General features: G+C 43.4%; 1 protein-coding gene across 5 annotated transcripts in view; it reads right to left on the reverse strand.

The window, feature by feature from the left end:
- Window positions 1–26,520, reverse strand: part of shank3a (SH3 and multiple ankyrin repeat domains 3a) — a 453,580-nt gene that overhangs the window by 335,856 nt on the left and 91,204 nt on the right. For all 5 annotated transcript variants that reach the window (XR_013962530.1, XM_080737440.1, XM_080737438.1 and 2 more), the window contains exon 4: window positions 10,883–11,396. Coding sequence is in view for 4 of the 5 variants with exons in the window: in XM_080737440.1 (XP_080593566.1) it covers window positions 10,883–11,215 (333 nt within the window). In the remaining variant the exon portion in view is untranslated. The remainder of the gene's footprint in view (window positions 1–10,882; window positions 11,397–26,520) is intronic.

Raw genomic sequence — 26,520 nt, forward strand, 5'->3', positions numbered from 1 at the left:
TGATTCAGACACTACAGTATTATCGGACTTTCATTATTTTACCGTAAAATACCGTATATCGCTTTTTTGATGCCTTCCATTGTTATGCTCAAGGGGGAAAAACACCTCATGTCATTTTGATTCACGTGAGACAGAGTGGAGGGGAGTTCTGTCGCAAAGAAAACTAAACAAAGGTTTAGGCAATTATACATCGACATTTAATCTCTGCATAAGGATTTAAAGATGCTATGCTTATAATGATTGCAAGAAGAGTTGTTATCAACAGTCACAAAGTATTTTGTTGGGACTGGAATAACTTAATGAGCTCCTGGTGTGGAGACTGAGAGCAGCACACATCAATGTTAGGTAGAGCCAAATCAATCGGGGAACTCTTTAATGAAATGGTGTCGCCTGCCGAATAAGACGATCTACTCTACAGGCTCCCTATGTGTCATCATGCTTGTGGATCTGCTGTTTTTGGCGAGTCAGATCAGACGGATTCACTCACGGATCACGGGCAACTCCGCAAGTCATTTATTTATTTATTTTTGCAAGACCGACACACAGGGGTGCTTTCACTCTCACTCACACACACACACACACACACACACACACACACACACACACACACACACACACACACACACACACACACACACACACACACACACACACACACACACACACACACACACACACACACACACACACACACACACACACTCTGAATGTAATACAACCCAATGAAGTGTTTTCTGAATTCTGCCTGGGATTGTGCTTCAGGCACTGTGCTCAATATTAAGCCACTTTAGATTTAAAGATTCACCCTCCATGTGTCAACGCTCCAATTCGTTCCTGCTGTGTGTGTGTGTGTGTGTGTGTGTGTGTGTGTGTGTGTGTGTGTGTGTGTGTGTGTGTGTGTGTGTGTGCGCGCGTGTGCGCGCGCGCGCGCGTGTGTGTGTGTGTGTGTGAAGGGGGATTATCTGCTCTGCTCCTTATTCTGTCAATCTCTGTCTGTTCCTCTATCCATCTATTTCTCTCCCTCTATCTCTCACCGTCGGTCTGTATGCCCATGTTATTCCCAGGGTGTTAAAATGGTGTTTTGTTGTTTATCTTTACACTGTCTAAACACATTAAGTCCCTTGCAAATCTGTGTTATGGTCTAAAGCTTGTAGACATGCAAGTGGGTGAGCACGCATACACAGGGCCTTTGGGGGCTTCCTTCCTTCCTTCCTACTAGTCCGGGCATTTTATGGATTATAAGTCATTAACCTCAAACAAATTGCAACAGAAACGCTTTCAACTCTTTTTGTTTCATAAAAACATTCCTTGGGCTAAAACGGCCCCACAACACTATGGTTTAGCAATTGCGACCGCAGTTTAGAGTCAGAACCGTCACATCTTGACCGTATCCGTCTGAACAGGTAACGCCTGACACTGCACTGTGACATCACGGGTGACATCACTGATGTCAGATACTTGTGGTTCGCCTGACGCGTTATTTGGAATCGCACATGAGTTCTGGGCGGAGCCGTTTGTTTTCACGCCCGTCGGCAGGTTAGTTACTCGCCAGCGTAACTTTCAGTGAGGTTAGGTTTAGGGTTAGGGTTAGAGTTAGGCATAGTTTTACTGAGGTTAGGGTTAGGGTTAGGGTTAGGCATAGTTTCACTGAGGTTAAGGTTAGGGTTAGAGTTAGGGTTAGGTTTAGCCTTAGGTGGTCGCACCTCCGCGCGGTCCAAGCGAACAAAAAGGAGCGCTCCCTAGCTCCAGTTCAGCCAATTAAAAGCTTCCATGGGCGGGGTTTGCCCAGAACTCATGTGCGATTCCAAATAACTCACAGTGATGTCAGATAGTCTGAGCAGGGATCTCCATATATGGCCATAAAAGGGATTGTATGTTGTGATGTCATGGGAACCACTCTATTCCCATATATGAAGATCCCTGATGTCAACAATAATAAGCCCATATCTAACATGACTTCATATGGGAATGCCCATTATATGGAAGAAGACAGCCCATAGCTGTGTGGCTGATTCAGACAGGGATCTCCATGTATGGGCATAAAATGGATTGTATGTATGATGTCAGATGTGACAGACGTCATAGGATTTTCACATAACGAATAACTAAGTAAGCATGTTTGAGGTCTCACAGCATATACAGTATATGGATCTCCATATATGGGTAACTGGTCCGATATATATCACTGGCCAGACGGCCAAGACATGGCACGAGCTTGTCGCCCTGAGGCGTCTTACTAGTGAGTCATCACTTTTCAGTTTTGTGAGAGACGTTTTAAGCCCAATAATTTTTGTGCAGAACAAATGCTTGCAATATATTCAGAATCATGAAAAAACCCTAGTTTGACCCCTCACATGCTTTTTAAAGCACATCTTTTTTTCTTTTGTATTTTTTTCCGGTATAGTAAAGTTAATGGAACCCAAACTTTCAGCAGCTTTTTCAATATGTTCCACAACATTTCTTTTGATGTGTTGTTACTAACATATTAGCCTCGGGAACACAGGCTTCTTTTGGCGATCCTAAGCCTGGGCGATCGCGTTATGATCACTGTTGTAGGAAGTGTAGAATTTCCCTAACCAATCAGAGTGCAGAGAGTGTCGCACAGAATGTGTTGACGTCATGACACAGCAGCGTTCTCTGCGCTGAGCAGAGGAGCAGAGGGGGGTGGGGGGAGGAGAACACATGCTATTGGCTGGAGACTCGCGGAGAGATTCGCCGCGCCCGCCCATCTGCCTACACAAACTGTCCGCGTTAGCTCAGAGTGCTAACATCTATCTATAAATGCGACAAATCTCTGTCTGTCTGTTTGTTTGTTTGTTTGTAATCCGCGTATCTCGAGAACCGTTCGTCCCACCGGCTTCAGATTCGGCACGCGCGTTCCCCGCCGCCGCGCGGAGTGCAGTGCCAGGCCTCGACCCGACCCGACTCGCGGTTTTCCGAAACCGGCGCGAAACGTTCTGAATCTCCTTATGCGGAGCTGATTGTTGACATCAGGCTGTTCCGGAGGAAATCGGCGCAAGCGCTGAGTCATTGTGACATCACTTCATAAAAGGCTCTGACATCACGTACGCCACATGAGTCAACACAAAATCTCTGTGAATGTGTATGTATGTATGTAATCCGCGTATCTCGAGAACCCTTCTTCCCACCGGCACGCGCGTTCTCCAGATATGGGCATAAAGTCTGACATCAGAGTTTTCCGCAACCGGTACTGTGTGTGCAGAGATCTTCATATATGGGCATAAGTGGACAAAGACAAACAGATGGTCAAAACGGGTCCTATGACAACAGGTATATTGGGGTTTGCATTAAAGGGTGGGGCATTCATGGGGTTTGCATTAAAGGGTGGGGCATTCATTCCCTATTTCAAATTCGGCACGTGCGTTCCCCACCGCAGCATAAAGTGGACGCAGACAGACAGATACAGATATCTCCATATATGGGCATAAATGGACACAGGCAAACAGATGGTCAAAACGGGTCCTATGACAACAGGTATAATGGGGTTTGCATTAAGTTTGTCTCCTCCTCCATCTGTTTGTCTGTGTCCCTTTATTCCCATTATGGAGATCTCTGTATCTGTCTGTGCCACCGACTGTGTTGCAGACACAGTGCCGGTTCCCCCTTTAATGCAAACCCCATTATACCTGTTGTCATAGGACCCGTTTTGACCATCTGTTTGAAAAAGCGACAGAAATCTCATATATGGGCATAAAATGGACGCAGATAAACAGATATCTCCATATATGGCATATATGGGCATACAATGGATGCAGAATCACAAAGATCTCCATATACGGGCATAAAAGGGACACAGACAGACAGATACAGAGATCTCCATATATGGGCATAAAATGGACGCAGATAGACAGATATCTCCATATATGGGCATATATGGGCATAAAATGGACCCAGAACTATAACTGCAGTGATCTCCATATATGGACATAAAATGGACACCGACAGACAGACAGATACAGATATCTCCATATATGGGCATAAATGGACACAGGCAGACAAATGGTCAAAACGGGTCCTATGAAAACAGGTATAATGGGGTTTGCATTAAAGGGCGGGGCATTCATTCCCTATTTACATTGTTCCGAGTTGGCCAGGTCGCCGACTAGACGCTGAGCGGCCCAGCTTCTAGTATTTATAAAACAAAAAGAGCGTTAATGTTGCAATTTGTTTGAGGTTAACCCCTTATAATCCATAAAATGCCCGGACTATTCCTTGTCTTTCATTCGTTTCATTTTCACTCTCCTATTCTGGAAACACAGCATGCCAGCGCAACAATAAATTGTATTTTGACTCAGCTGTGAGACAAACAACAAGAGAAATGGAGCTCCACAGCTAGCTTGGGCTTCCCATCCATGTCTAGAGAGTGCATGAAAGGGACACTTAAACTAAGCCACCTGAGCCTTCCTGAGGATACATAGATTGGAAAGTGTAATCTCTTTGCGGTTCCGTTCACAGAGGGGTTCTGACATTTTGAGAGAATAGGACAACTTAATGTCATGTTCTTAAATAAACACGTGACAAGGGTTCCTTCTAAAGGTGATCATGCGACTGTCACATGCAGCTAAAGTGAGAGAGAGAGATAGAGAGAGAGAGAGAGAGAGAGAGAGAGAGAGAGAGAGAGAGAGAGAGAGCGAGAGAGAGAGAGAGAGAAGTTTCACCCCACTTCTTTCTATGCTGCAGTTAATGAAGGTTTGCATGAATTTAAACAATAAGGCCCATTCCCACTGGGCCAGATAACAGATATCTGGAGATATTTCTCCAGATATTTCTCCTTGCAAAGTGGATGGTAGATACAGATAAAAAAATGTTTTGCCACAGATAAAAGTATCTGTGGCAAATATCTGTGGTAGATATTTTTTTTATCTGTATCTACCATCCACTTTGAATGGAAAAATATCTGGAGAAATATCTCCAGATATCTGTTATCTGGCCCAGTGGGAATGGGCCTTTATGCTTCGTCACTCACCGGGGACTGCCCATAAATCAGAAAGCTCATTAGTCAGAAAGCTCATTTGTCAGAATTTAGTTATAGGTTTTAGGGTTAGGTTTAGGCATAGTTTTACTGAGGTTAGGGTTAGGGTTAGGTTTAGGCATAGTATTTTTCACCAGGTTAACATCACCAGATTCTGACTAAGGAGCTTTCTGACCAATGCCATGGCACCCACTCACCAAAAAATGTTCAACTAAAAGAACACATTGGTAAACTAGAAATGTGCGCTCCTTGGAGCACCAGGCTGGGTTGCCTACCCAGGGCTGCAGCCACCAGGACATGAGGAAGCTGAAGGGGGGGTAATAATTTGTACGACAGTCGGTCAACTTTTCGCATTCGTGGTGGCCCCTATGGGCAAAAGTGACTTTTGGCTCTGCTTTTTTTGAAAATTATGTAATTCACATTTGGGTAGATCGGACTATGTATTCATGATGCATTTTTTTTCTATTCCTTTTTAAAGGACCCCTCCCGTAAACTTCCAATTTGTATGGATTATGATAATTCGGACTGACACTTTGAAATAGCCCATTGATCAATTCTGAACATTATTTTATGAATTATGATATTTTTTTATCAGGCACAAAAAAATGAAAAATTGTTCAGTATTCTCAGATAGGAGAATATATTTTATCATGGACACCGGCTGCCTATTAAATGTTGTCACCACATACTGCAGGACGTGTTTAAGCCAATCAAGTTGCCAAGATCTGGCGGTACTTCAACACCAGTCTCCTAGCTTATTTACCAAGCTTAGCAAATAGCCTACGCTTATAGTATAATTAGTTTGTTTGCACAGATTAACATTCCGGTGTCAACTATGAAACAAAGTGGATACCAAAAATGATTGGATGGAGATATGGAAACTGAGTTGATGACTGAGTGCCGTATATTTGAGTGACTTTGTGTATTTAAATGGTGTTTTTTTCTAATCTCAGGCATTGCTGGACCGATTGGTGTGAAACTTTATCTCATGGTGGCGCTACACCAGCCCACTTCACCTTTTGGCATATAACATTTTAGGGCACGGCCATTGGTGAGATTGAGATTTAAATTTTCTTCAAAACACACATTTTGCTACGAGTCAGTCCTACAAACTTATGCAAATCAGTACACATTCTCTCTCTCTCGAGTCATGTGCTCAAGATGATTTTTCATTCCAATTTTTTTATGATTGACTTCCTAAGTTTAAGGGCCTTGTGTAGGAAACCCAACCTGCCAGAGACTCAGAGGAGTACACCTTTCTGGTATACATAACCAGAGGGGCATGCGTTACCAGCCATTGCCAGGGTGATTTTAAATTTAGGCTAACTAAAGGCTGCATTACAATGGATTCCGAAGGGCTGGTCATTTATGATGCACAGAGCAATGAGTAATCAAAATAGGCAGGCCTTAACGTGGATAATCAGACATTTTTTTACGTGACGATTCATTTTGACTCTCCAATGGGATTTCTCTCCATCTCCCTTTTCCAATTTTGTAGGGGAGTTTTTCTTTCCCGTGAATTTTCTCTCTCACTGGCCTCTATCCCAGATTGCAGATCAGAATTACAACTGCAACATCAGATCTGAACACTTCTTGGGCAAGCACGAGGTTACACAATGTACCAGAGTATTCTCTTTGGCACACGGTGCTGTTGTGGCAACTCATACATACAATAGAATGGTTAGAATGGTTCAAAGCACAATTATCGTTCAAGACAGTTGACCCCTAACTGTTCCAGATCAGTAGGTGAGTGTCATTGCATGGTTTCCTCTGCTGTAGGTGCATGATGTGCGTGCGTGCGTGCGTGCGTGCGTGCGTATGGTTGAATGTAATTGTAAAGCACTTCAAGAAAGGTGCTATTGTATAGTGTAAATGCAAATGATGTGTTGTCTCGCCCCTTGGGGTCCGGGGCGAGACAAATCAACACTCCTTCACGCTTGTGTTAAGGTTTTTAACCAATCACAGTGCTTATATTAGGTCATACTGCAGTCACTCGATCCTGCAGGTTCACACATAACATTTGAAAGGATCAGACCCTCACCCAGGACTCAGCCCAGCTCCTTATCCAGACATCTGTCATATCAAAACTTGACTACCGTAACTCTCTCCTTACAAATGTACAAAAGTACAAGAGTACAAAACATGATGATCCAACCCGGCAACCCCTCCGCTAACACAGCGGAGGGGTTTCTGGCTCCCAAATTGTGGAATGAACTCCCCATGTAGTTATTTATTAATTAGAAAGGCAGACTCACTCCCAATCTTTCGCCGTAATCTGAGGACTCACCTCTTCAGACTAGGCCGTAGCCCGTAGCACTTACCGTAGCACTTGCCCTAGCCCAGGGATGTCAAACTCAAATACACAGTGGGCCAAATTAAAGAAATTGTTACAAGTCGAGGGCCGGACTGGTTCAATGTTTAGTGAATGTCAAAAAAATTATTTTCATTCAAAAATCAAATATGTCCCTTAGTAGCAGCCAAGATAAATGCAAAAATTAAACTGCATGCATTAAAAACAGAAAATAGTCAAATGAGAAATGAAATCAAAATCAGTTGCATTAATTTCTATGCCCTTTATCCATGAACATGTACTCTGCCTCCCACCAGGCTTGAAAACCCCATTTTTCACCATTCGTTTAGCCATTTTTTGGGGGAAAGGGGTAGCTGAAAGTTGACCACAGGCGATACGCTTCCGCTGCTGATGAATGGTGAAGACGCAGGATTGTTATACTTGCCAATGCACTCGCAGTCCCTTGTGGGACTTGTAGTATTATGGTGGTGCGTGCAATATACCAATAATTAAATATCATCCCGCGGGCCAAAGATAATTCATTTGTGGGCCTGATTTGCCCCCCCCCCCCCCCCCCGGGCCTTGTGTTTGACATAATGCCCTAGCCTCTACAACCTTGAAGGCTTATGCAAAGGCTAAAATGTAATTAGATAGCAAGTTATGTAGACTGTTGCCAGGTCATTGTTGGCCTGGCATCCTATTGTGTGTATAATGTACTGATTGATTACATTATACTGTACGGTACGCCTGGAAGAGGTTGTCTGGGGTACGATTCATGTGTAGCCTGTGCAATATGAAGGCTCATCGTACCATTGCTTTGTTTGTAGCAATGGTATGTGGTTCCATTGTTTCTCTGTTACTATACTCAAAAAGCAATAGTTCTTGTTTGCAAAGTGGGTGTGCCAGGGAGGCCAGTAAAGAATGGAGAGAATAACTTAAAAAACTATTCATCCTGGTGTCCCTATTTTATGTTTGTCATTATTTTCAAAATGATCTAAAAAAAAAGAAAAAAAGTCTAATCTACAAGCTCACAACGCGTCATAATGTGGGTATTTTCACTATTTGATTTTCTACACCGTAAAGAGGAGGGGGCCACACTCAGAGTCTAAGGCTTTTGGGGGATCTTTGGCATGGAAAACTTTGGGAAACCCAATGTTGGCGTATTTGGTAACATGTGTGTTCCAGACAACGGCCTTTCACCTGAATAAAGCATTGGGAAAACACTCAACAGTCCCCCATCTGCAGCCTCTCAGTCAATCTGCAGGGCTCTTTGTATCGCCAAGGAAGCTGTGTGACTCACCAGAGGGGCAAGCTTGAAAAACACACTGCCTTATTAGCATCTGAACACCTGCCCAATCTCACTGCTACCTTCTGCCACACACACGAGCACACACACGCACACATGCCGGCACACAAAGTCAAATTATGTTCCAAATGGATACATTAACACTGACAATTTTGATATAAAGTTTCACTGAGTGGAACGTAACACAAGCTAAAATGGAGGACATGCTTGCACACACACACACACACACACACACACACACACACACACACACACACACACACACACACACACACACACACACACACACACACACACACACACACACACACACACACACACACACACACACACACACACACACACACACTCACACACCTATATAGACATGAACTCACACATACTTTACACACAGACAACTGATAAACACGTAAACTCAATGCATGCTACATGTTATACCTAATTTATACTCTGTCGTAGGTAGATCGCCTCTTTTTGGTGAGGAACACCGTCATACAAGATACACTACCTCCAGAACAAACGACCAGGTTTATGAAAACAAACCCAAAAGAAGTGACCAGTTTCACCACTTGAGCTCTATTACATTAGCTATTTTCTAAAAGAATATTGAAGGCAAGGCCAAATAAGCAACTACACTTCAGAAACAATTCTAAACAAAAGCAACCCACAACTAGCAACTTTACAGGAAAACAAGACCAGAGTCACTTATAATGAGCAGACCTGGCAACACTGCCAAACCATGGTTGCAGTCTCAAGAGGTGCCGTCTAAATGCAATGTTCTGTCGCCCGACTTTTAAATGCCAAGTTTGCCAACTAACGCCAGCAGACTACAACAGACTTGCAGTTTGGAGCCATTGGAAGTAGCCTGTTTGATGTGAAGACACCTTAATACGTCAAAAAGACCAGATTTCGTAGATCGCCTCTTTTTGGTGCGGGATCTAATAAGTATAAATCAGACATGATCATGCAGACTTTGAATCATGACGAGTGGCAGAGTCCATGCATTGCAACAGAGTGAACCAGCTGTATTACACCACATCAATGTGCTTCTGCAGTATTTCAGTCCATCTGTCAGACTGCATGCAGCAGACAGCAAACAGCACACAGCTAGACCCACAGCACCTCTATAGGGAGACTGACAGGCCTGCATTTCATTCTAGTGAGTGAACGACTGCCTCAAAACATAGTAGATACTAAGAAAGACAAAAGAAAGAAAGGGGGGGAAAGATTGAGAGAGAAGGAAAGAATGACAGGGAACCAGAGGGAGAGAGAGGGATAGAGAGAAAGAGAGAGAGAGAAGAGGGGAGAGATAGAGTTTGTGTGTGTGTGTGTGTGTGTGTGTGTGTGTGTGTGTGTGTGTGTGTGTGTGTGTGTGTGTGTGTGTGTGTGTGTGTGTGTGCGTGCGTGCGTGCGTGCGTGCGTGCGTGCGTGCGTGCGTGTGTGCGTGAGTGCGTGAGTGCGTGTGTGCATGCGTGCGTGCGTGTGAGTTTAGACATAGAACAGAGAGACATAAAAAGCGTTCTACAGTTGAAGGAGAACTCTGTGCCTGTCCTTGTGAATTAGCAATGCCTTACACAGGCAGCTCTTTCCTTGACGCCTTTCTCCTCTCTCTCTTTCTCTCTCTCTCTCTCTCTCTCTCTCTCTCTCTCTCTCTCTCTCTCTCTCTCTCTCTCTCTCTATCTCTCAGTCAGTCAGTCAGTCAGTCTGTCTGTCTCTCGATCTATCTCTAGTACTTATCTCTCTTTCTCTCTCTCTCTGCCTGCCTGTCTGTCTCTCTGTCTCTCTCTCTCTCTTTCTCTCAAGTGGCCAGTTGTCAAAGTCAGCTGCAACCCGGCTAATGAAGAGGCAGATTTATTATCAAGACATGTGTGTGTGTGTGTGTGTGTGTGTGTGTGTGCGTGCGTGCGTGCGTGCGTGCGTGCGTGCGTGCGTGCGTGTGTGCGTGTGTGTCGGGGAGGGGGGCTTACTGGCAAACAAGAGCCAGTAAGGACACATACCACAGACATAAAGAGAGAGAGGGAGGGGAAGAGAGAGAACACAAGTAAGAAAAGAAAGAAGGGTGGGGGGTGTGGGGGGGAGGAAGAAAGACTGGAGACATTAAAGAACAAAAAAGCAATAGAGGAAAGAGCCATGGACGGACAAGAGAAAGAGAGACAGAGTGATCTCATGCACAGAGGAAGAGGGAGGCAGAGAGGCAGCCCCTCTACTCCTCTCTCTCTCTGTCTTTTCTTTCTCACACTCTCCGGAGCAGAGGGGGTGGTGGGTGGTGGTGGGGGGGATCGAGCTTCCTTACCGTCTGTTGCAGGTCTGGGATTCCGATGCGGATGACCACCGTGTTGCCCGTGGGCTCCTCCATGGGTCCTCTGGCACTGGGGCTCCGCTGCTCTGGACCTGGACCTGCACCTGCACCGGGGTGGGAAGCCGACACGGAGAGGGGAACGCCGCTGTCCTCTTCCCGGGAGCTGCCGGAGCTGTCGGAGCTGCTGGCCCCCTGGCTGCCGTTGGCTGCGCGCGCGAGCGTGTGAGAGTGCGGGTGTGTGTGCGTGAGCGTGCGCTGCGGCTGTGGATTCTCCTGCCGTGGAGGGCTAGGTGGCTCATGTTTGCCGGCTGCCGGACGCAGAGGCATGCTCTGTGTGAGGGGCTCGCGCTGTGTGCGTCTCTCTCTCTCTCTCTCTCTCTCTCTCTCTTTCTCTCTCTCTCTCTCACTCTCTCAATTGCAGCATACACACACAGTCACATACACACGCGCACGCACACACCGCTTGCTCTTGCTCATGCCCACAGCGCTCGCAGCGTGCATCGCTTGCCTGGGAGGAAAAAAAGAGAGAAGGGAGGGAAGAGAAAAGAACGAGAACGGGCAAAGGGAAGGTAACAGAGGAGAACAGAGCATGAAGGAGGGGATAGAGGGGAGGGGGGGAGACAGATGAAAAGTGCCGTGAGAACATGATAACTAAAACTGAAGAAGAGATGAGAGAATTTACATACACAGAGTGGAAATGTTTTGTTTATTGGGTGCCTCGCCTGAAGATAGGCATAATAAAATTTGCAACAGAGGCAATGTTTGTTCAATTTCTAAAAAGCAAAAGGAAAATGGATACCAGTAGAGCTTTAATGAGCCTAGCAATGAGTGGCATAACATGTACGGAGTACAGTCAGTATATGAACACATTTGCATTTCATATGACAAACAGTAATGTTATTTAATTTCACTTTGTGTTAAGCAAGCAATAAGCTCATCTGCACAAAAGATTGATGAGATGGTTCAATGCAGCAAAAGAATATGACAGAGCTCCAACTGAGGGAAACTACACGACTTCATTAACATGTGTGAAATCAACTGTGCCAGTGTTGTTGCCAACAGCGCGACGGTGTGAAACTTGGAGCCTTGTGTATTGCTGTTGGGGAGCTGATGTTTGGTCACTACATTAGTGTATACTAATGGGGAAAGGATAAACAGTGGGAGAGAGAGGCGTGTGTGTGTGTGTGTGTGTGTGTGTGTGTGTGTGTGTGTGTGTGTGTGTGTGTGTGTGTGTGTGCGCATGCATGCATATTTATGATTGTGTTTGGTCAAATCAACGTTTGCCATTTTTTTTCTTTTTTTTATCCCACGGTTTTGTAACCCATTTTTCACCCGGTGTCAATTATCTAATGTAATCCTGGGCGCTACACTCCCTCTGGGCAACGGACTGGCCTCATGCTTCCTCATGAGGAGACACGGGGAGAACATGCAAACTCCACACAGAAAGGCCCTTTCGCCAACCCCACCTAGGGTATGGGCACTGATGACGCGGAAGAGAGAACACGGCCCCAACGCCCACAGCGTCCCCGGCGGTATTAGAACCCAGGACCTTCTAGCTGTGAGGTGACACAGCACTACTGACTGCGCCACCGTGCCCCTTTTTTTAACCTGCTTCTGTGAAGGTACACTGACCGGTTACATCCCGCCACTCCGACATGTCTCCTTTCCGACATGTCTCCATTCCGACACTAACCCTATCTCTAACCATAACCCTAAACTTAACCCCTATGGGAGTGTCGCCACTCCGACAATTAGAAGTCAATTTCGGAGTGGCGACATGTCGGAATGGAGAGAGACTCCCACACAGACCCCACCAACAGACATACGCAAGCATGCACGCACACAGTTGTTCCTCGAGTATAAGTTCCAATGGTACAATCTCGATATTTCAATGTCCTATTAGTCTGACTAAGGGTTAGGGTTAGGTTTAGGCATAGTTTTACTGAGGTTAGGGTAATGGTTAGGTTTAGGCATACTGTAGTAGCATTCACCAGGTTAACGACGTCAAACTATCGAATGTGGTAATAATGCTACGCTCCCAATTCCAATGGCAAATGCTCTAGCATTCCTATGTGCCTTTATCCAAAGCACTTTATAATAATGTCACATTCACCCATTCACACACCAGCGGCAGAGACAATCATGCAAGCCACCTGCTCATCGGGAGCAATTAAGGGTTCAGTTTCTTGCTCAAGGACACTTTGATGCAAAGCCAGGCGGAGCTGAGGATTTACTGTGAACATTCTGGTTCCCAAATGGCTGATCTACTGAGCCACAGCTGCCTGTATGCACGTGTACGGTATGTGCTGTGCATCTCTAAGGCCTGATTTACACTGCCACCCAAATCCAGCCTGAATCAGATCTGCGCCACATCAAAAGTGGAATCCTATTAGTTTAAAATAGTCTAAGGCCGGCTTTACACTGCCACTGAAATCTAGCCTGAATCAGATCTGAGTCACTTCAAAAGTGGAATCCGATTTTTTTTAAATAGTCTAAATCCAAACATGTCACATTCAGGTCACATGAAATCCGATTTTGAAAAACCACATCCAGAGGTAGTTTCAAATCCGATCCATATCGGATCTGAGGACATCTGACACAGTCTGAAAGCAGCAACCACATCCACCCCATTGACTTATATGCAGGTCACATACAAGCCACTTCAAACTGGCCAAGCGTCACCGAGCGCGGCTGTAAATTACATCATTACAGAGCGCGAGTATTTACTATTTGATTACAGCGCACTGAGCACATGAGAAAAACAAAAGAGAAGAGGGAAAACACTTGAGCTAAACAGTGAAAACGAGAGAGAAGAGCGAAACACAAGAGTAAAGAAAAGAAGAGAGAAAAACAATATTAACGTGTGTTTACTATGGTCTATTATGTCGCATTTCCTGAACGTAATCAGAACGTAATCAACCAGCGTCGACGTAGTGACGTAACGTCATGACGCCTACGTCGTTACCACGGTAACCAAAGCATACATGTCGCCGCAGGGCAGCTTTGGGCTAACGCTGTCTGAACGCACAGATCAGATCTGTGTCACTTGCAAATGCAGTGTGAAAAGTCGGGCCAAAAGATCAGATTTGAGAACAAATCGGATTTGGGCTGGATTTGACTGCAGTGTAAAGCCGGCCTAAATGCAGACAGGTCACATGAAATCTGATATTTAGAAACCACATCCAGAGGTGGTTTCAAATCTGATTCAAATCTGATTTCTAAAGATGTGTCTCAGTCTGAATACACTAACCTGATCTAACGAGCAAAGTCACATATCAAACTGTCCAAAAAGTACCACTGATGTCATTAAGGAGTGCGAGAATTGCATTTTGATTTACAAGAGCGCAAGGGTGTAATGAAAATAAAACAGTGCTGCATAAGTTTTACACTACAGAAGAAATGGCGAGCAACATTCAGTTGACAGACGGATATATTTAATGCCTTCTAGCACTTTGGGGGGATGCCTCAGTACATGAGAAATGTACAGGAACAATTAAGGTAATATGAAGACATATCTCACAGCATGGCAGAAAATGGGTTCACAAGGTCCTAACTGCAATGTCAGATAGGGTTGCCAACCGTCCCGTAAAATACGGGATGGTCACGTTTTTGGAAACTAAAAGACGTGTCCCGTATTGAACTGATACGTAATACGTAATAATGTTGATTTTAAGGTAATAGGACGTGGCCCAAAGACACCCGAATATAATATTGTGAAAGGAAAAATATGATTTAATATAGAAAAATACCCCTTTTAGCCAGCTTTATGTCGACTCAGGGCACTTTGGGTTGAAGTTGTTAAAATCAGTCTGAACACACAGATCAGATCTGTGTCACTTGCAAATGCAGTGTGAACAGTCGGGCCAAAAGATCGGATGTGAGAACTAAATCAGATTCAGGCTAGATTTAACTCCAAAAATGTACTAGGTATGATCGCGATCGCGAAATTGCATGTTTAAGCCCCATATCAACCCCATCTTTAAAACATGGCAGCCATGTTTGTTTTCATTTGAAGAAAACATAATGGCTGCTATCTCATGAATGCCTGAACGGATTTCCAAAGCTGTGAACAGCGTGCACACATTTGGTGCATGATCTAAGCATAGGCGTGCATGATCCATGCACTATGAATTACATGGAAGTAGGGGTGGGCGATATGGCGATAATTATCGTCTCGACGATACAGCTTTGCCACGATATGCCTTTTCAGATTATCGTTTCTCTCGTGATACAAACAGTCATACAGAAAAGGCTCTGGATACAGCGAGTGCACGTTCTATGAGTCGCTGCTCTATTGCTTAATTTATACTTCTATAGTACGGTGGTGTAATTCACCAAAAAGAACAGATCTACAAGCTAACAACGTGTCGCGGCTCAACGTGTCATATGGCTTAAGGATCTGTCCCTTTGCTTTCACGGCCCCGCCCCCGGGCAGCACGCAGACAGGCTCCAAGTGTCTACACTCTACAGTGACTGACCGGAGCACCGAGCAGCACGGCACACGACCACGATTTAGTTTCACTTTCACGGGACTTTATAAAGCAGTGATGCAGCTTGCCCTGCATTCTTTGAAGCATATTTTTAATAATGGATGCATTAAACTAACAGGACGCAAACTACTTTATCCGTCCTGCTATCGCTATCATCCATCTCACTGCAAACTGCTGAGCTGTGTGTGTGTGTGTGTGTGTGTGTGTGTGTGTGTGTGTGTGTGTGTGTGTGTGCTGGAGTGGAGTCCACAGCTGTGTGTTCTGGCAGTATTGATGAGGTGATTTAGATCGCCTTGTAAATGCATGCTTCTGTTTTTATTAACTACAAACAAGTAGCTATAAAGTGCTTTGTTATGCTTTCACCGTTGAAGCATGCGTGTGTCTCGCGGTGAAATCGTAGCGTCTATTTCGCGTCTATTTCATAATTGGCTTAGTTATAAAACCATGCCATTTTTGTTTAGTAGAAAAGCTAAAAGCTAGGATGATAACTGTATTGTAAAATACGGAGTAATTCTGTAAAAAGAAAGCTTGTATCATAACAAACCTCCTGACTTTGGTTGGTCGTAGGGTAATTTGTTTTCCCCCAAGTTTCAATGGTAAGGCATGGGTTGTTGTCAACCTGTGGGTCGAGACCCCCAGAGAGGTCCCGAAATGATTTAGCCAAATTGTTTTGAAAATAGCCGATCTACAAGCTCACAACACTCAAAAACATTTTATGGGAACCCATAAAACATTTCTTGGACCCATTTGAATGACCTGAACCATCATCACACCAACTTTTGAGGTAAAAGATGTTAATTGTTAAATCAAAAATCAAAATGTTATCATTAAAAAAATCATAGATTAGGATATCTATCTTTCTATATGCAGCATAACAATGAATAGATTATCAATAGAATATCTGTGTGGGTCTAATAATCATAATAAACCTAAAAACTGGCATAAAACAGTATCGTGATAATATCGTGTATCGTGATACTGCATGAAGAGTATCGTGATAATGTTTTTTTCCAGTATTGCCCACCCCTACATGGAAGTCTATGGAGACATGGCATCTTGGACCTTCAAAGAGATTTTTTCATTGCAATGTATGTGTTAAAATCAGTCTGAACACACAGATCAGATCTGTGTCACTTGCAAATGCAGTGTGAACAGTCGGGCCAAAAGATCGGATTTGAGAACTAAATCAGATTCAGGCTAGATTTAACTGCAGTCTAAATCCAGCCTAAGATGGTCCACGGATCAGCCAGTTGTTCTCGTGTATGAGAGCTTTTGCAGTATGGTGAGTGAGACAAAGCCCACTGGGCCTCTTTGGCAAATGCTTCACTGTCTGCCATTTAATCAAGTCAGCATTTTACAGAAGTAAAATATGCTATCACGCGTGTGTGGCAGGCCAATAATAATTGTGATCTTAACTCAGTGCCCCTTTGCTTTGTCCCTGGCATCGTCATCGTTCAAGCCGAGTTGACAAGATGGAAACGGCGAAAACATAGTCTCAGCCACGCCTATGGCCTGGCAGAGACAAAAATAAAACACCTACTGTATCTCGGTACAGACAGACAGTAGAGCAGAGCCTACAAGGTGAAGAATATTCATGTAAAATGTAACAGTCATCCGTCTTTCAGGATAGGGCTGCCCATTTGTCTGACAGCCCATTATTCCAATGTTCCAATAGTCAGAAAAATGATAGGTTAGTGTGAGGTTGGGGTTACGGTTAGGCTTAGTTATAATATGAGCTGTCCGCACCCTACAGGAAAGGTTTTTCATTTCCTTGTGGTTTCCTAGTTGTCTCTGATCAGCTACAGTATATGTTTCAAGTAAGCCTTTCCCCCTTAAAGCTACACTTGTTTGAAGTTAAATATTAATAGAATACAAGTTAAGTTGAATTCTTACAAATTGTTCTCTCTGGAACGAGTGGAGTGGCACACATCGACTTCTTTTATGGGTGAGTAATGTGGCAAACAATGCAGGCAAAAATGCAGTGCATCCCATTTTAGAACCAAGCACTTCTAGAATGAAATAATGTTCATCCAGTCCGAGAACTAGAGGTTTGCAACCATGTTTGTTTTTGAGCGGTGGTCACGCCGCTCCTATACGTGGCCGTGTGTGTAGAGGTACGTGTATGTGGGTGGGTGCGTCCGTGGGTGGGTGCGTCCGTATGTAGCCTCAGGTGTAGTACCTTTTCTGACCACACATGTTAAGGGAGGGGCGCTGTTTTCAGGCCAGGCCAGACCAGGCACACACACACACACACACACACGCACACACACACACACACACACACACACACACAGGGGGGAAGGGGGGAGGGGGGGGGGGGGTTGGTGGGTAAACCACCGCTCAGTTCACACGGGTGTGTTTTTTTTTCTTAGGGCCCAATTTTGATGCCACTATTTAGGGCTCAGGCCAGGCTCGGGACTTACACTAAATAGGTAGGCCTCCCTTTAACAACAAAAGATTAAAATGTTATTTTAAGTTTAAAAAGCAGCCTGTAAATAATAACACATAATACACATGCAGCATGCTCAGTAGCACAGTCGCACTTATGAGAATCCTCAGGGCTTGGCAGACCTCTACTGAGAAATGCAGATTGTCGGCAATCGATTTGAAAAACGGAACAATGTACTGTAGTACTGCTACAGCAGCACAGTATTGTACTATTTACAAAATGTTTTGGTTAATCAGTCCTAATAACGGATAGTGATTTATTTACAAGCACGCAGCACAGTGTACCCGGCCCACCCATAAAGACTCAGCCTGTATTTAACACATTAACAACAACCTATAGTCTACTCGGCAGGCGTATTATTACAAAGACATGGCCTATGGAGTGTCCGCCCCCCTTTTACCAAAGTTGAGTCAAGGACATCAGACGACAAATAGGCTTTCAATAGAAGAGATTATGGTGGGGGCACAGTGGTGCAGTCTGTAGTGCTGTCGCCTTACAGCTAGAAGGTCCAGGGTTCGATTCCTGCCGGGATGCTGCAGGTGTGTTCTCTCCTCCGTGTCATCAGTGCCCATACCCAGGGTGGACTTTGGCGAAAGGGCCTTTCTGTGAGGAGTTTGCATGTTCTCCCTGTGTGTCCTAGGTATACTGTAGGTACCCTCACAAAAAAAACATGCAGTAATCCTGCTCTCTATACCACCAGCCGAGTAGCCTGATGGAGGGGAAAGGAAATGGTTGGAATAACGTGTTCCTTCCAGGTGCTACCCCTGTGATAAGAAGCGGCCTGCTTACTCCCCATGCATTGAAGGAAACATGAGCTCAGTTCAGGCCTGATCATTTTTGTCCTGCCTTGTTTCCTCTTTCCAGGTGGAAAGGCTAGGAATGTGGTCCTCATCCACAACCAGTGGTAGACCATAACAAAGTACATTTACTTTAGTACTGTACATTTTGTGTGTATCTGTACAGTACATTATTAAGGACTGTAACAGTTGGGATGACTGCTTTAGTAGGCTACACTCGTTACTGTGAAAATAGCCGAGAATAGCCTATAATGTTTATTATTATGATAATGATCCAACGTCTATAAAATAGAACATAAAAAAGGCAAATAATAATTATAACAATAATAATAAATAAAAAAGTATTAAAAATGGTATCGTATCGATTCCCAGGTATCGAAAAAGGTATCGTATCGATTAAAAGGTGAACGTTACCCATCCCTAGTCGTCACTAATGCTCAGGGACATGCAAAGGGATTTTCACATTTCTACCCAGGAATATCTCATTGAACCCTAGGAATCTAGGATTATACTTCTCCTCAAACGGAATAATATTCATACAATCGCTCCTTCTCTCTCTCACTTTCTAACTTTAACCCTAACCTCAGTAAAACTAACGCTGGTGAATGCTAACCTGGTGAAATGCTAACCTGCCGACGCTGGTGAATGCTAACCTGGTTTCGGAATGGGGATGTTTCAGAATGGAAAGCCGCCCCCTGATTTAACATTACTGTTATTACAGTCGTATTTTGACTTTAAGATGTTTTGAGGTTTGCAAATGTGATGCATGTTCTCTCGAGCTTTATACTGATACTTGTCCTTACTGAAGTGAAGAGACTTCCCAGATATGTAAACTCCTAATTAAGAGTGATTGTTCCATGTAGTATGGAATTGAGGTACATCGTTTTGGATATATACATTTTCAGACTGATCTGTTTGGAAAATATGTCAGTCCTGTTATTTTTCTCTTGCAGGTGTAGTATGATATGTGCAGAGAACAGCAAGGTCATCAGCATAATCAAGATCTAGCTGGCTGAAGAGAGCACTGGATGCCTCTGGCATTGAATTGTGCCTCTGGCATTTTAACTTTGACCAACACATGTCTAAACGGATAATTCCGTTCCATTCTCATCAATGTGATATCTCAGGAACATATAATTCATGATCTATCACAAACGTCTTGCAATTGTACTCGCTATATACAGTAAATGGATAATTTACCATTAAACTGGTATACAGCAACGATGCAGACATTCTAATTTTGCAATGCATTATTCACATAATTATTCAAGTGCTGTGAACTGTCCACCATAAGCCATGAGTCAGAACAGGGTCTGTGCTTGTTTAGAACACAGCCCAGCCCTGCTTTCTTCTTGGCAGACAGATCTCTCGTCTGCTCAAATAAAACCTCATTTACATTTCACTAATCTGCTCTGGGAGCGTATTCTGCAACAGACCATGTTCCACAGAAAGATCTCCCCCCTAGTTGTTCTATATCTGTGTCTATACTATATGTAGTAATCTCCATTTCTCTTGTAATCTTTTGTTGTATTTGCTGGTCAATCTGAGTCTAACTCGTCATGATCTGTTTAAAGTCTGCTTTCCAGGCATTGCTGAGCTGGACTGATTCATCGCTATGACTTTCTTCCACCAGGAAAAGGTCCTTGGCCTAGAGCTTAGATCGGGCCTAAAAAAGTAAGCCCGGCCCAACCCAGCCCAACAGAACTTCAGCCCGGGACCGACCAAAAGCCTGATACATAATTGACAATTGGAGACCGACACAGCCCGCAGCCCGACATTATAAACAAGCGTAATTGCTGCAGCAGCCTTTTTTCTCATTTGGTGATTTGTTAAGAACAGAGTCCTTTTCCAACTGTCTTTATACTGTATATATATATATATATATATATACTGTATATATATATATATATATATATATATATATATATATATATATATATATATATAAAAGACATTGTAGCAAGTACCGTCCTAATTATGGAACAAATAAACATAGGAGCCTAATTCTTCAATCAATCAATCAAAAAGCCTCGCTGGAAAACACAGCTGACGGCCGCCGCTAAATCAGGCAGCAGGCGTACTGGCTATTATAGCTACAACTTTCACACAACGTCTATTATGATTATTAATTTAGGATACAAAAGTGTCTGTGGACTGTTTCAACTATGTCCTCCGCTCTGCTCGACCAGCGCATGCATGCACACGCCACAGCAGCCAGCCACACACAGCACAGTCACAGTGTGTGTGTGTGTGTGTGTGTGTGTGTGTGTGTGTGTGTGTGTGTGTGTGTGTGTGTGTGTGTGTGTGTGTGTGTGTGTGTGTGTGTGTGTGTGTACAAAATTAATGTACAGAATGTGTGTGTAACGTTTGGGACAGACAGATTGCAAAAGTTGGAGAGTGAGAGAATGACATCTGCCAGTGGTTTTTCCAATTGGGAAGAGAGTTTTTGTGCGTCCCTGAGCTTTTCCTGTGATGTTAGTTTTAGCCAAAATATTGCCTCATTATATGACAGAACCCTTAGAATCAGAGCTGCTCAGAGGAGTGAGACTGAAAGCAATTCCTCTCCTATTCTGTACTTCTCGGCATTTTGGAGATAACGGGCAGGATTTTTCACAAATGATACTTCTGCTCATTTGGAAGCGTTACACTCGCTCACTCAGCTAAGGTAAACAAACAATGCCTTGAGTCACATGAGTGACCTGCAATAAGACCATCTGTCAAACAGAATGTAATGCTATTGCCATGCCCATACATTTTTTCTTTTTTTTTTGCCACTAGGCCTATATTTTATATATTCCCACATGCATGAACCACATATACATTATTCTACTACAGATATGGCATACTGTAGGTAGTGTGTTTGGTGGAACAATCAAGGCTGTTTTCCTTACATCACTCATTTTAATTGTCCTCCCCAAGGTTTAAATTGACCACCCTCATGAATAAGTGGTCTCCAACCAGACCGGTCTATATGTAGCCCCACAGTTAGTACAGCCATGAACCAGCCCACAACAGCCCTGCCAATCGGGCTCAGCCATATTGGCACGACGGTTAGTGTGTTGGTCTGGCGAGTGGGAGCCCCGGCCGGGTTCAATCCCCACTTCCGCGCATCACTACATATAGGGCAGAGAAAGGAATCCACATTTCTTAAGGATTGAGCAGGGCCTTATCGCCTTTGTCATGTAACATTCCCAGATGTAGCTTTCCAAATAAGACCTGGAAGGTGGTCTTCGATGAGGCCAATCCAGCACAGAATCAAGAGAATCAAGAGGGGTTTATTTGTCACTCAATCATACAGGCACAAACAGCAACATGTTGGCAGTGTGTTCCACATATAGCCTGTACTGACACAGCAATTGTAAATATATAAAAATAAAAATCAAACCTCAGTTCGAAGTGGAGCGGTGAATTTGAGCAGCTGTACCCTATGTGAGTGAGTGAGTGAGTGTAAACTGTGCCTGTGAGTGAGTGGTGAGTGTGCCTGGCCTGCACAAAACAGCGCCCCTCCTTTAACTAGTGTGTTGTGTGTGGCCACTCAAGGTATTGCCCAGGCTACGGACAGGGCCAGCCAGCCAGCCAGCCAGCCAGCCACATACCCACGGATATACCTGTTCATTGGGAGCGCTTTCACCGCTCCAATAAGAACAGTCAGCTGATGTTTAGTTAACATACTGTAGCTGCCATTTCTTTACAGCTGGTGCATGAAATAACATGGCCATTCATGTGCAGGGCTTCTATTTGACGAATGTGTCACGATACAGGGTCCATGTTTCACAGACATAGAGAAAGAGCGATGATGCTGAGATGCCAGGTAGACTGCTACTGCTGGAGTCTGAAGGTTATTGTTATTGAGTGTTATAGTACAGTATATCAGAGGCACAATAGACCTGTAATGTACTCACAAACTGCCCTACAACTCAAAGGTCACAAGTAAAATCCTTGTGACAGCAACAGCCAGTCTCCATGAGAAAAATGTCCATAACGTGTCTCTAACTGACAACACTTTCACTCTGGACAGGCAATGTCAGTTTACTGAAAATGTTAAATTTCGTCACCCAGTGTAACGACTCTCACGCATGTTCAGTGGTCTGCTGTCCTCCAAGCGGTAAACTGTGCTGGGTAATTTATCCTGACCCAGACAAGGTCTGGAAGTGAGGAAAAGCTCAGCTCTACTGGACACTCTGCTGTGTAATCCCATTAGCGGTAGAGAGGAGGCATGCTAGGTAGCACTAATACACTGCAGGATTTAGCACCAACACTGAGCTCACATGCCACTCCAACACAGTCAAAGTCTGGAGTGCACTGACTCTCCATGATTCTTTACGTTATATTGCAATGGTCTCTCGATTGCAATAACATATCGTCGCTGATGGTTGGAAACCTTGCATGGCCAAAACCATTACTTTTCCAATAGATCCAATGTAGATATTATTTAGTCATAAGCTCTTGTTTATATTTTTCATTGGTAAAATATTTATAAAACCCACAGACAGACATAGCCACTCTCAACCTGCAATCCCCATAGCGAAAAAAGCAGATCTAAAGGGGTTACCAATATGTCCGTACATGGACAAACGTGTCCGTGGCAAGACTTGGTCCGTGGACATTTTTACATTTTAAACACCATTATAATTTTGATCAAAAGACCCAATTACTGAACGTCAAGTCTCCAGGTTTTCAATGCGACAGGACTTAAATGATTAAAGGATGACCAATAGTGTTTATTCATGAAAAAACTGAACTATGGGAAATTTGAGAAACATCGTTTGGTTTCTGCCCAACAGCTAAGTGCCTTTTTGACATTACAGTATACCTTAAAGAGCACTTGGAAAGCTGTTAATGTTAGTGAAGCTACACGGCAAAGCTGCATGGTTATGAATACAGTTATGCATACTAATTGATTTGAGGATAATTTTATTTAATTGCATGTCTATTGCTAGGTGGTCTGCTACAGTAGGTGGAAAAGCAGATATCATCAGTGAACACGATATCATCTATAACCACAGTGTGCTTGATGGTGTGATCTAAACTAAATGAAACATTAATGGCAGATTAAACAATAATTAATGCTGAACATCGTGATACCATTTATACAATACACTGTACATTATATTTTGTACGCCACGATCACACTGGAAATCACATCCCCAGTTGCCGTATGGCAAATACCAGACAGATGCTTGTAATCTGACGGGTTCACAAGCACTGACATGGCACATTTAAGAATGGTCTACTGGCTGTCATACTCACTCACATCACATCCTGCTATTCATGACAACTTGGCTGATATCTACAGGAATCAGTTTGAAAGGGAAGAATATGAGGTAAAGATAACAGGTCAGTTGAATTGCAAAGGAAATCGAATTTGTTAGGTTAGTATTCTTGCTAGCTACGCTCACTCTCATAAAATGTTATGTCCATTACAGTGCATTTATCAGCAAGCGCAGTTCACTCACCCAATATCTGCAATTCATCACTTGCCTACTTTCACCACAACAGTACCCAAACTTTAAATGTAGTTAAGAACCCATATCTCCAAATCTCTATTTTTACGCATTACTTACTGGATGTCTTTTTCATGGACACAAAGAAGAATCATTGTTGTTTTTTATGTATTTATTATTAATATTATTATTATTTTGTTGTGGTTACCAGTACTTTCTTTTTATTTGGACTTGAAATCAAGAAGTTAAGGATTAATCTAGTAAAAATAATGAGTTGCCCAGTGCGGTTGTTTTAACTTCAATTATTTCTTTAATTCGAAGTTATTTGTCATTTTCGTTGCTTATTTGATTTACTTTATTTTGATACTTGCTGTTACCTTTATTTTGAAACTTCCTGTTACCTTTATTTTGAAACTTCCTGTTATCAGTGAACACGATATATACTCATATAGTTGACTCCCGCTAGCTTCTCATTCACACACTCACTGCAGAGAGTGAGACAGGTGGAGACACAAAGCATGTGGTTGGATGCAACTCAGCAACATAGGAAATGTTGCATGGCCTATGCAACATTTACACTCATTATTGTTGTTTAAGTAATGTTGAAGCAGGTTGAGTTTATTGTCCACAGTGCCTGCCGGTTGTAATGCTGTGCCTACGATTGTTTGAACCCAAAGTTCCAAGGTGGCTTTTTGTACAGAGAGTGAGGTACAGGATTGTTTGTTTGTTTGTTTTGGGTTCATTGTTTGATTTATTTTGGAGTTGATTAATTGTAATTGTTTGGTATTTCGTTTTTGGGTTATGGTGCATTTTGCTCGGTTCTTTTGTTTGATTTGGTATTTGTTTGTCTTGCAATTTAAATGAATTAGTTATTGAATCACTGCATTATAATTGAATTATTTTATTGTTGAATTGAAATTAATTGACAGTTATAAATTGAAATGCACACTTTTATTGGTTGATGTGAAACTGTGAAATTATGAAAATGATTGTATTTTTAGTAATATTTATTCTATAGTTTTCACTGTGTCAAATGATGCTTCATCTGTGTGAAAAGTCAAAATAAAAGCACCCGTTGAGACCATCCAACTTCGTCATTATTCATAACCGAACGCCGCTACACCCAGTGTGATGTTCAGAAAGTTTCAAGAATCTGCAAGCTGATTATGATACTGTACTGAAATGAACAGAATCCAATTAATTGAAAATCTAACACACCATGGCATGCTTTGGAAAATGTTCTGCAGTAATATTAAGTATACCATAGTCAATCAATGGGATACAAATGCCATACCACCACAATGGTACTTTAATTACAGATTGCAGAGAGAGAACAGGGTGGTATTTCACCCTACTTGCATCACCATATGACGTTCAACTGCGCCAGTTAACAGCACTTGAGCATACAGCCTGTATACGTCAACAAATAGAAAAAACACCAAAAAAGAAACCAATATTCAATTGCATGCTTGTTGAATACGTTCATGTGTCTCTTTGAGAATGACAGAGAGTAAAACAAAGAGCCTGCTTTTTATGTAAACCTGCCAGACAAGCCCATATATAGCAACATCTATAATGTTTATTAAGGTGGGGGGGACACCTGGTGAAAAGCCAAACCTGCATTATATCCAACACTAGCATCTACAATCTCTGTCTCAGCATCGGAACAACATTCTTCTCCACAACGGCGGAGAAGAATTATAAGCAGAGCTGCTCCCATGCCTCAAATAACGACTATCGCCTCTCCTCACTTCGGCTCAGATCTCTACTGCATCTTCCTCAACTCCCTCTCCCTACCACCACGCTCTCTCTTTCTTTCTCAATCGCTCGCAGCCCATCTACTGAGCTCTGGCCCTATGAAAACAAAGTGAATAATTTATAACTGTGCAGAGTGTGTGGAGCCGACATTCTATGTATGTACATAACTAAAGCGTCCGCTCGCCTTTTAAAGGGTCGTGGTGGCTATAGGGCTGTGCACGGAGAGCCGTTGGCATGACCACGGTAAGAGCTAACGTTCACCTGCACGCACGCACGCACATGCAAACACACACACACACACACACACACACACACACACACACACACACACACACACACACACACACACACACACACACACACACACACACACACACACACACACACACACACACACACACACACACACACACACACACACAGGTCTGCTGTGATTGAAATGAGGCAGAGTTAAAAGCAGAGGGTTGCAGTGACCGTTTACAATCCCATGTCACATGTCTGCCTGGTAGAACACATTATGGCTCACATGCACTAGCATTAGCACATGAACACACACACACACATGCGCACACGCACACACACACACACACACACACACACACACACACACACACACACACACACACACACACACACACACACACAAATATGGTGGAGCAACACACATTTTAATTAATTATTTGAATACTCAAAT

This window comes from Nannobrachium achirus, assembly GCF_963921795.1.
Source record: "Nannobrachium achirus genome assembly, chromosome: 11".
NCBI classification, from domain to species: Eukaryota; Metazoa; Chordata; class Actinopteri; order Myctophiformes; family Myctophidae; genus Nannobrachium; species Nannobrachium achirus.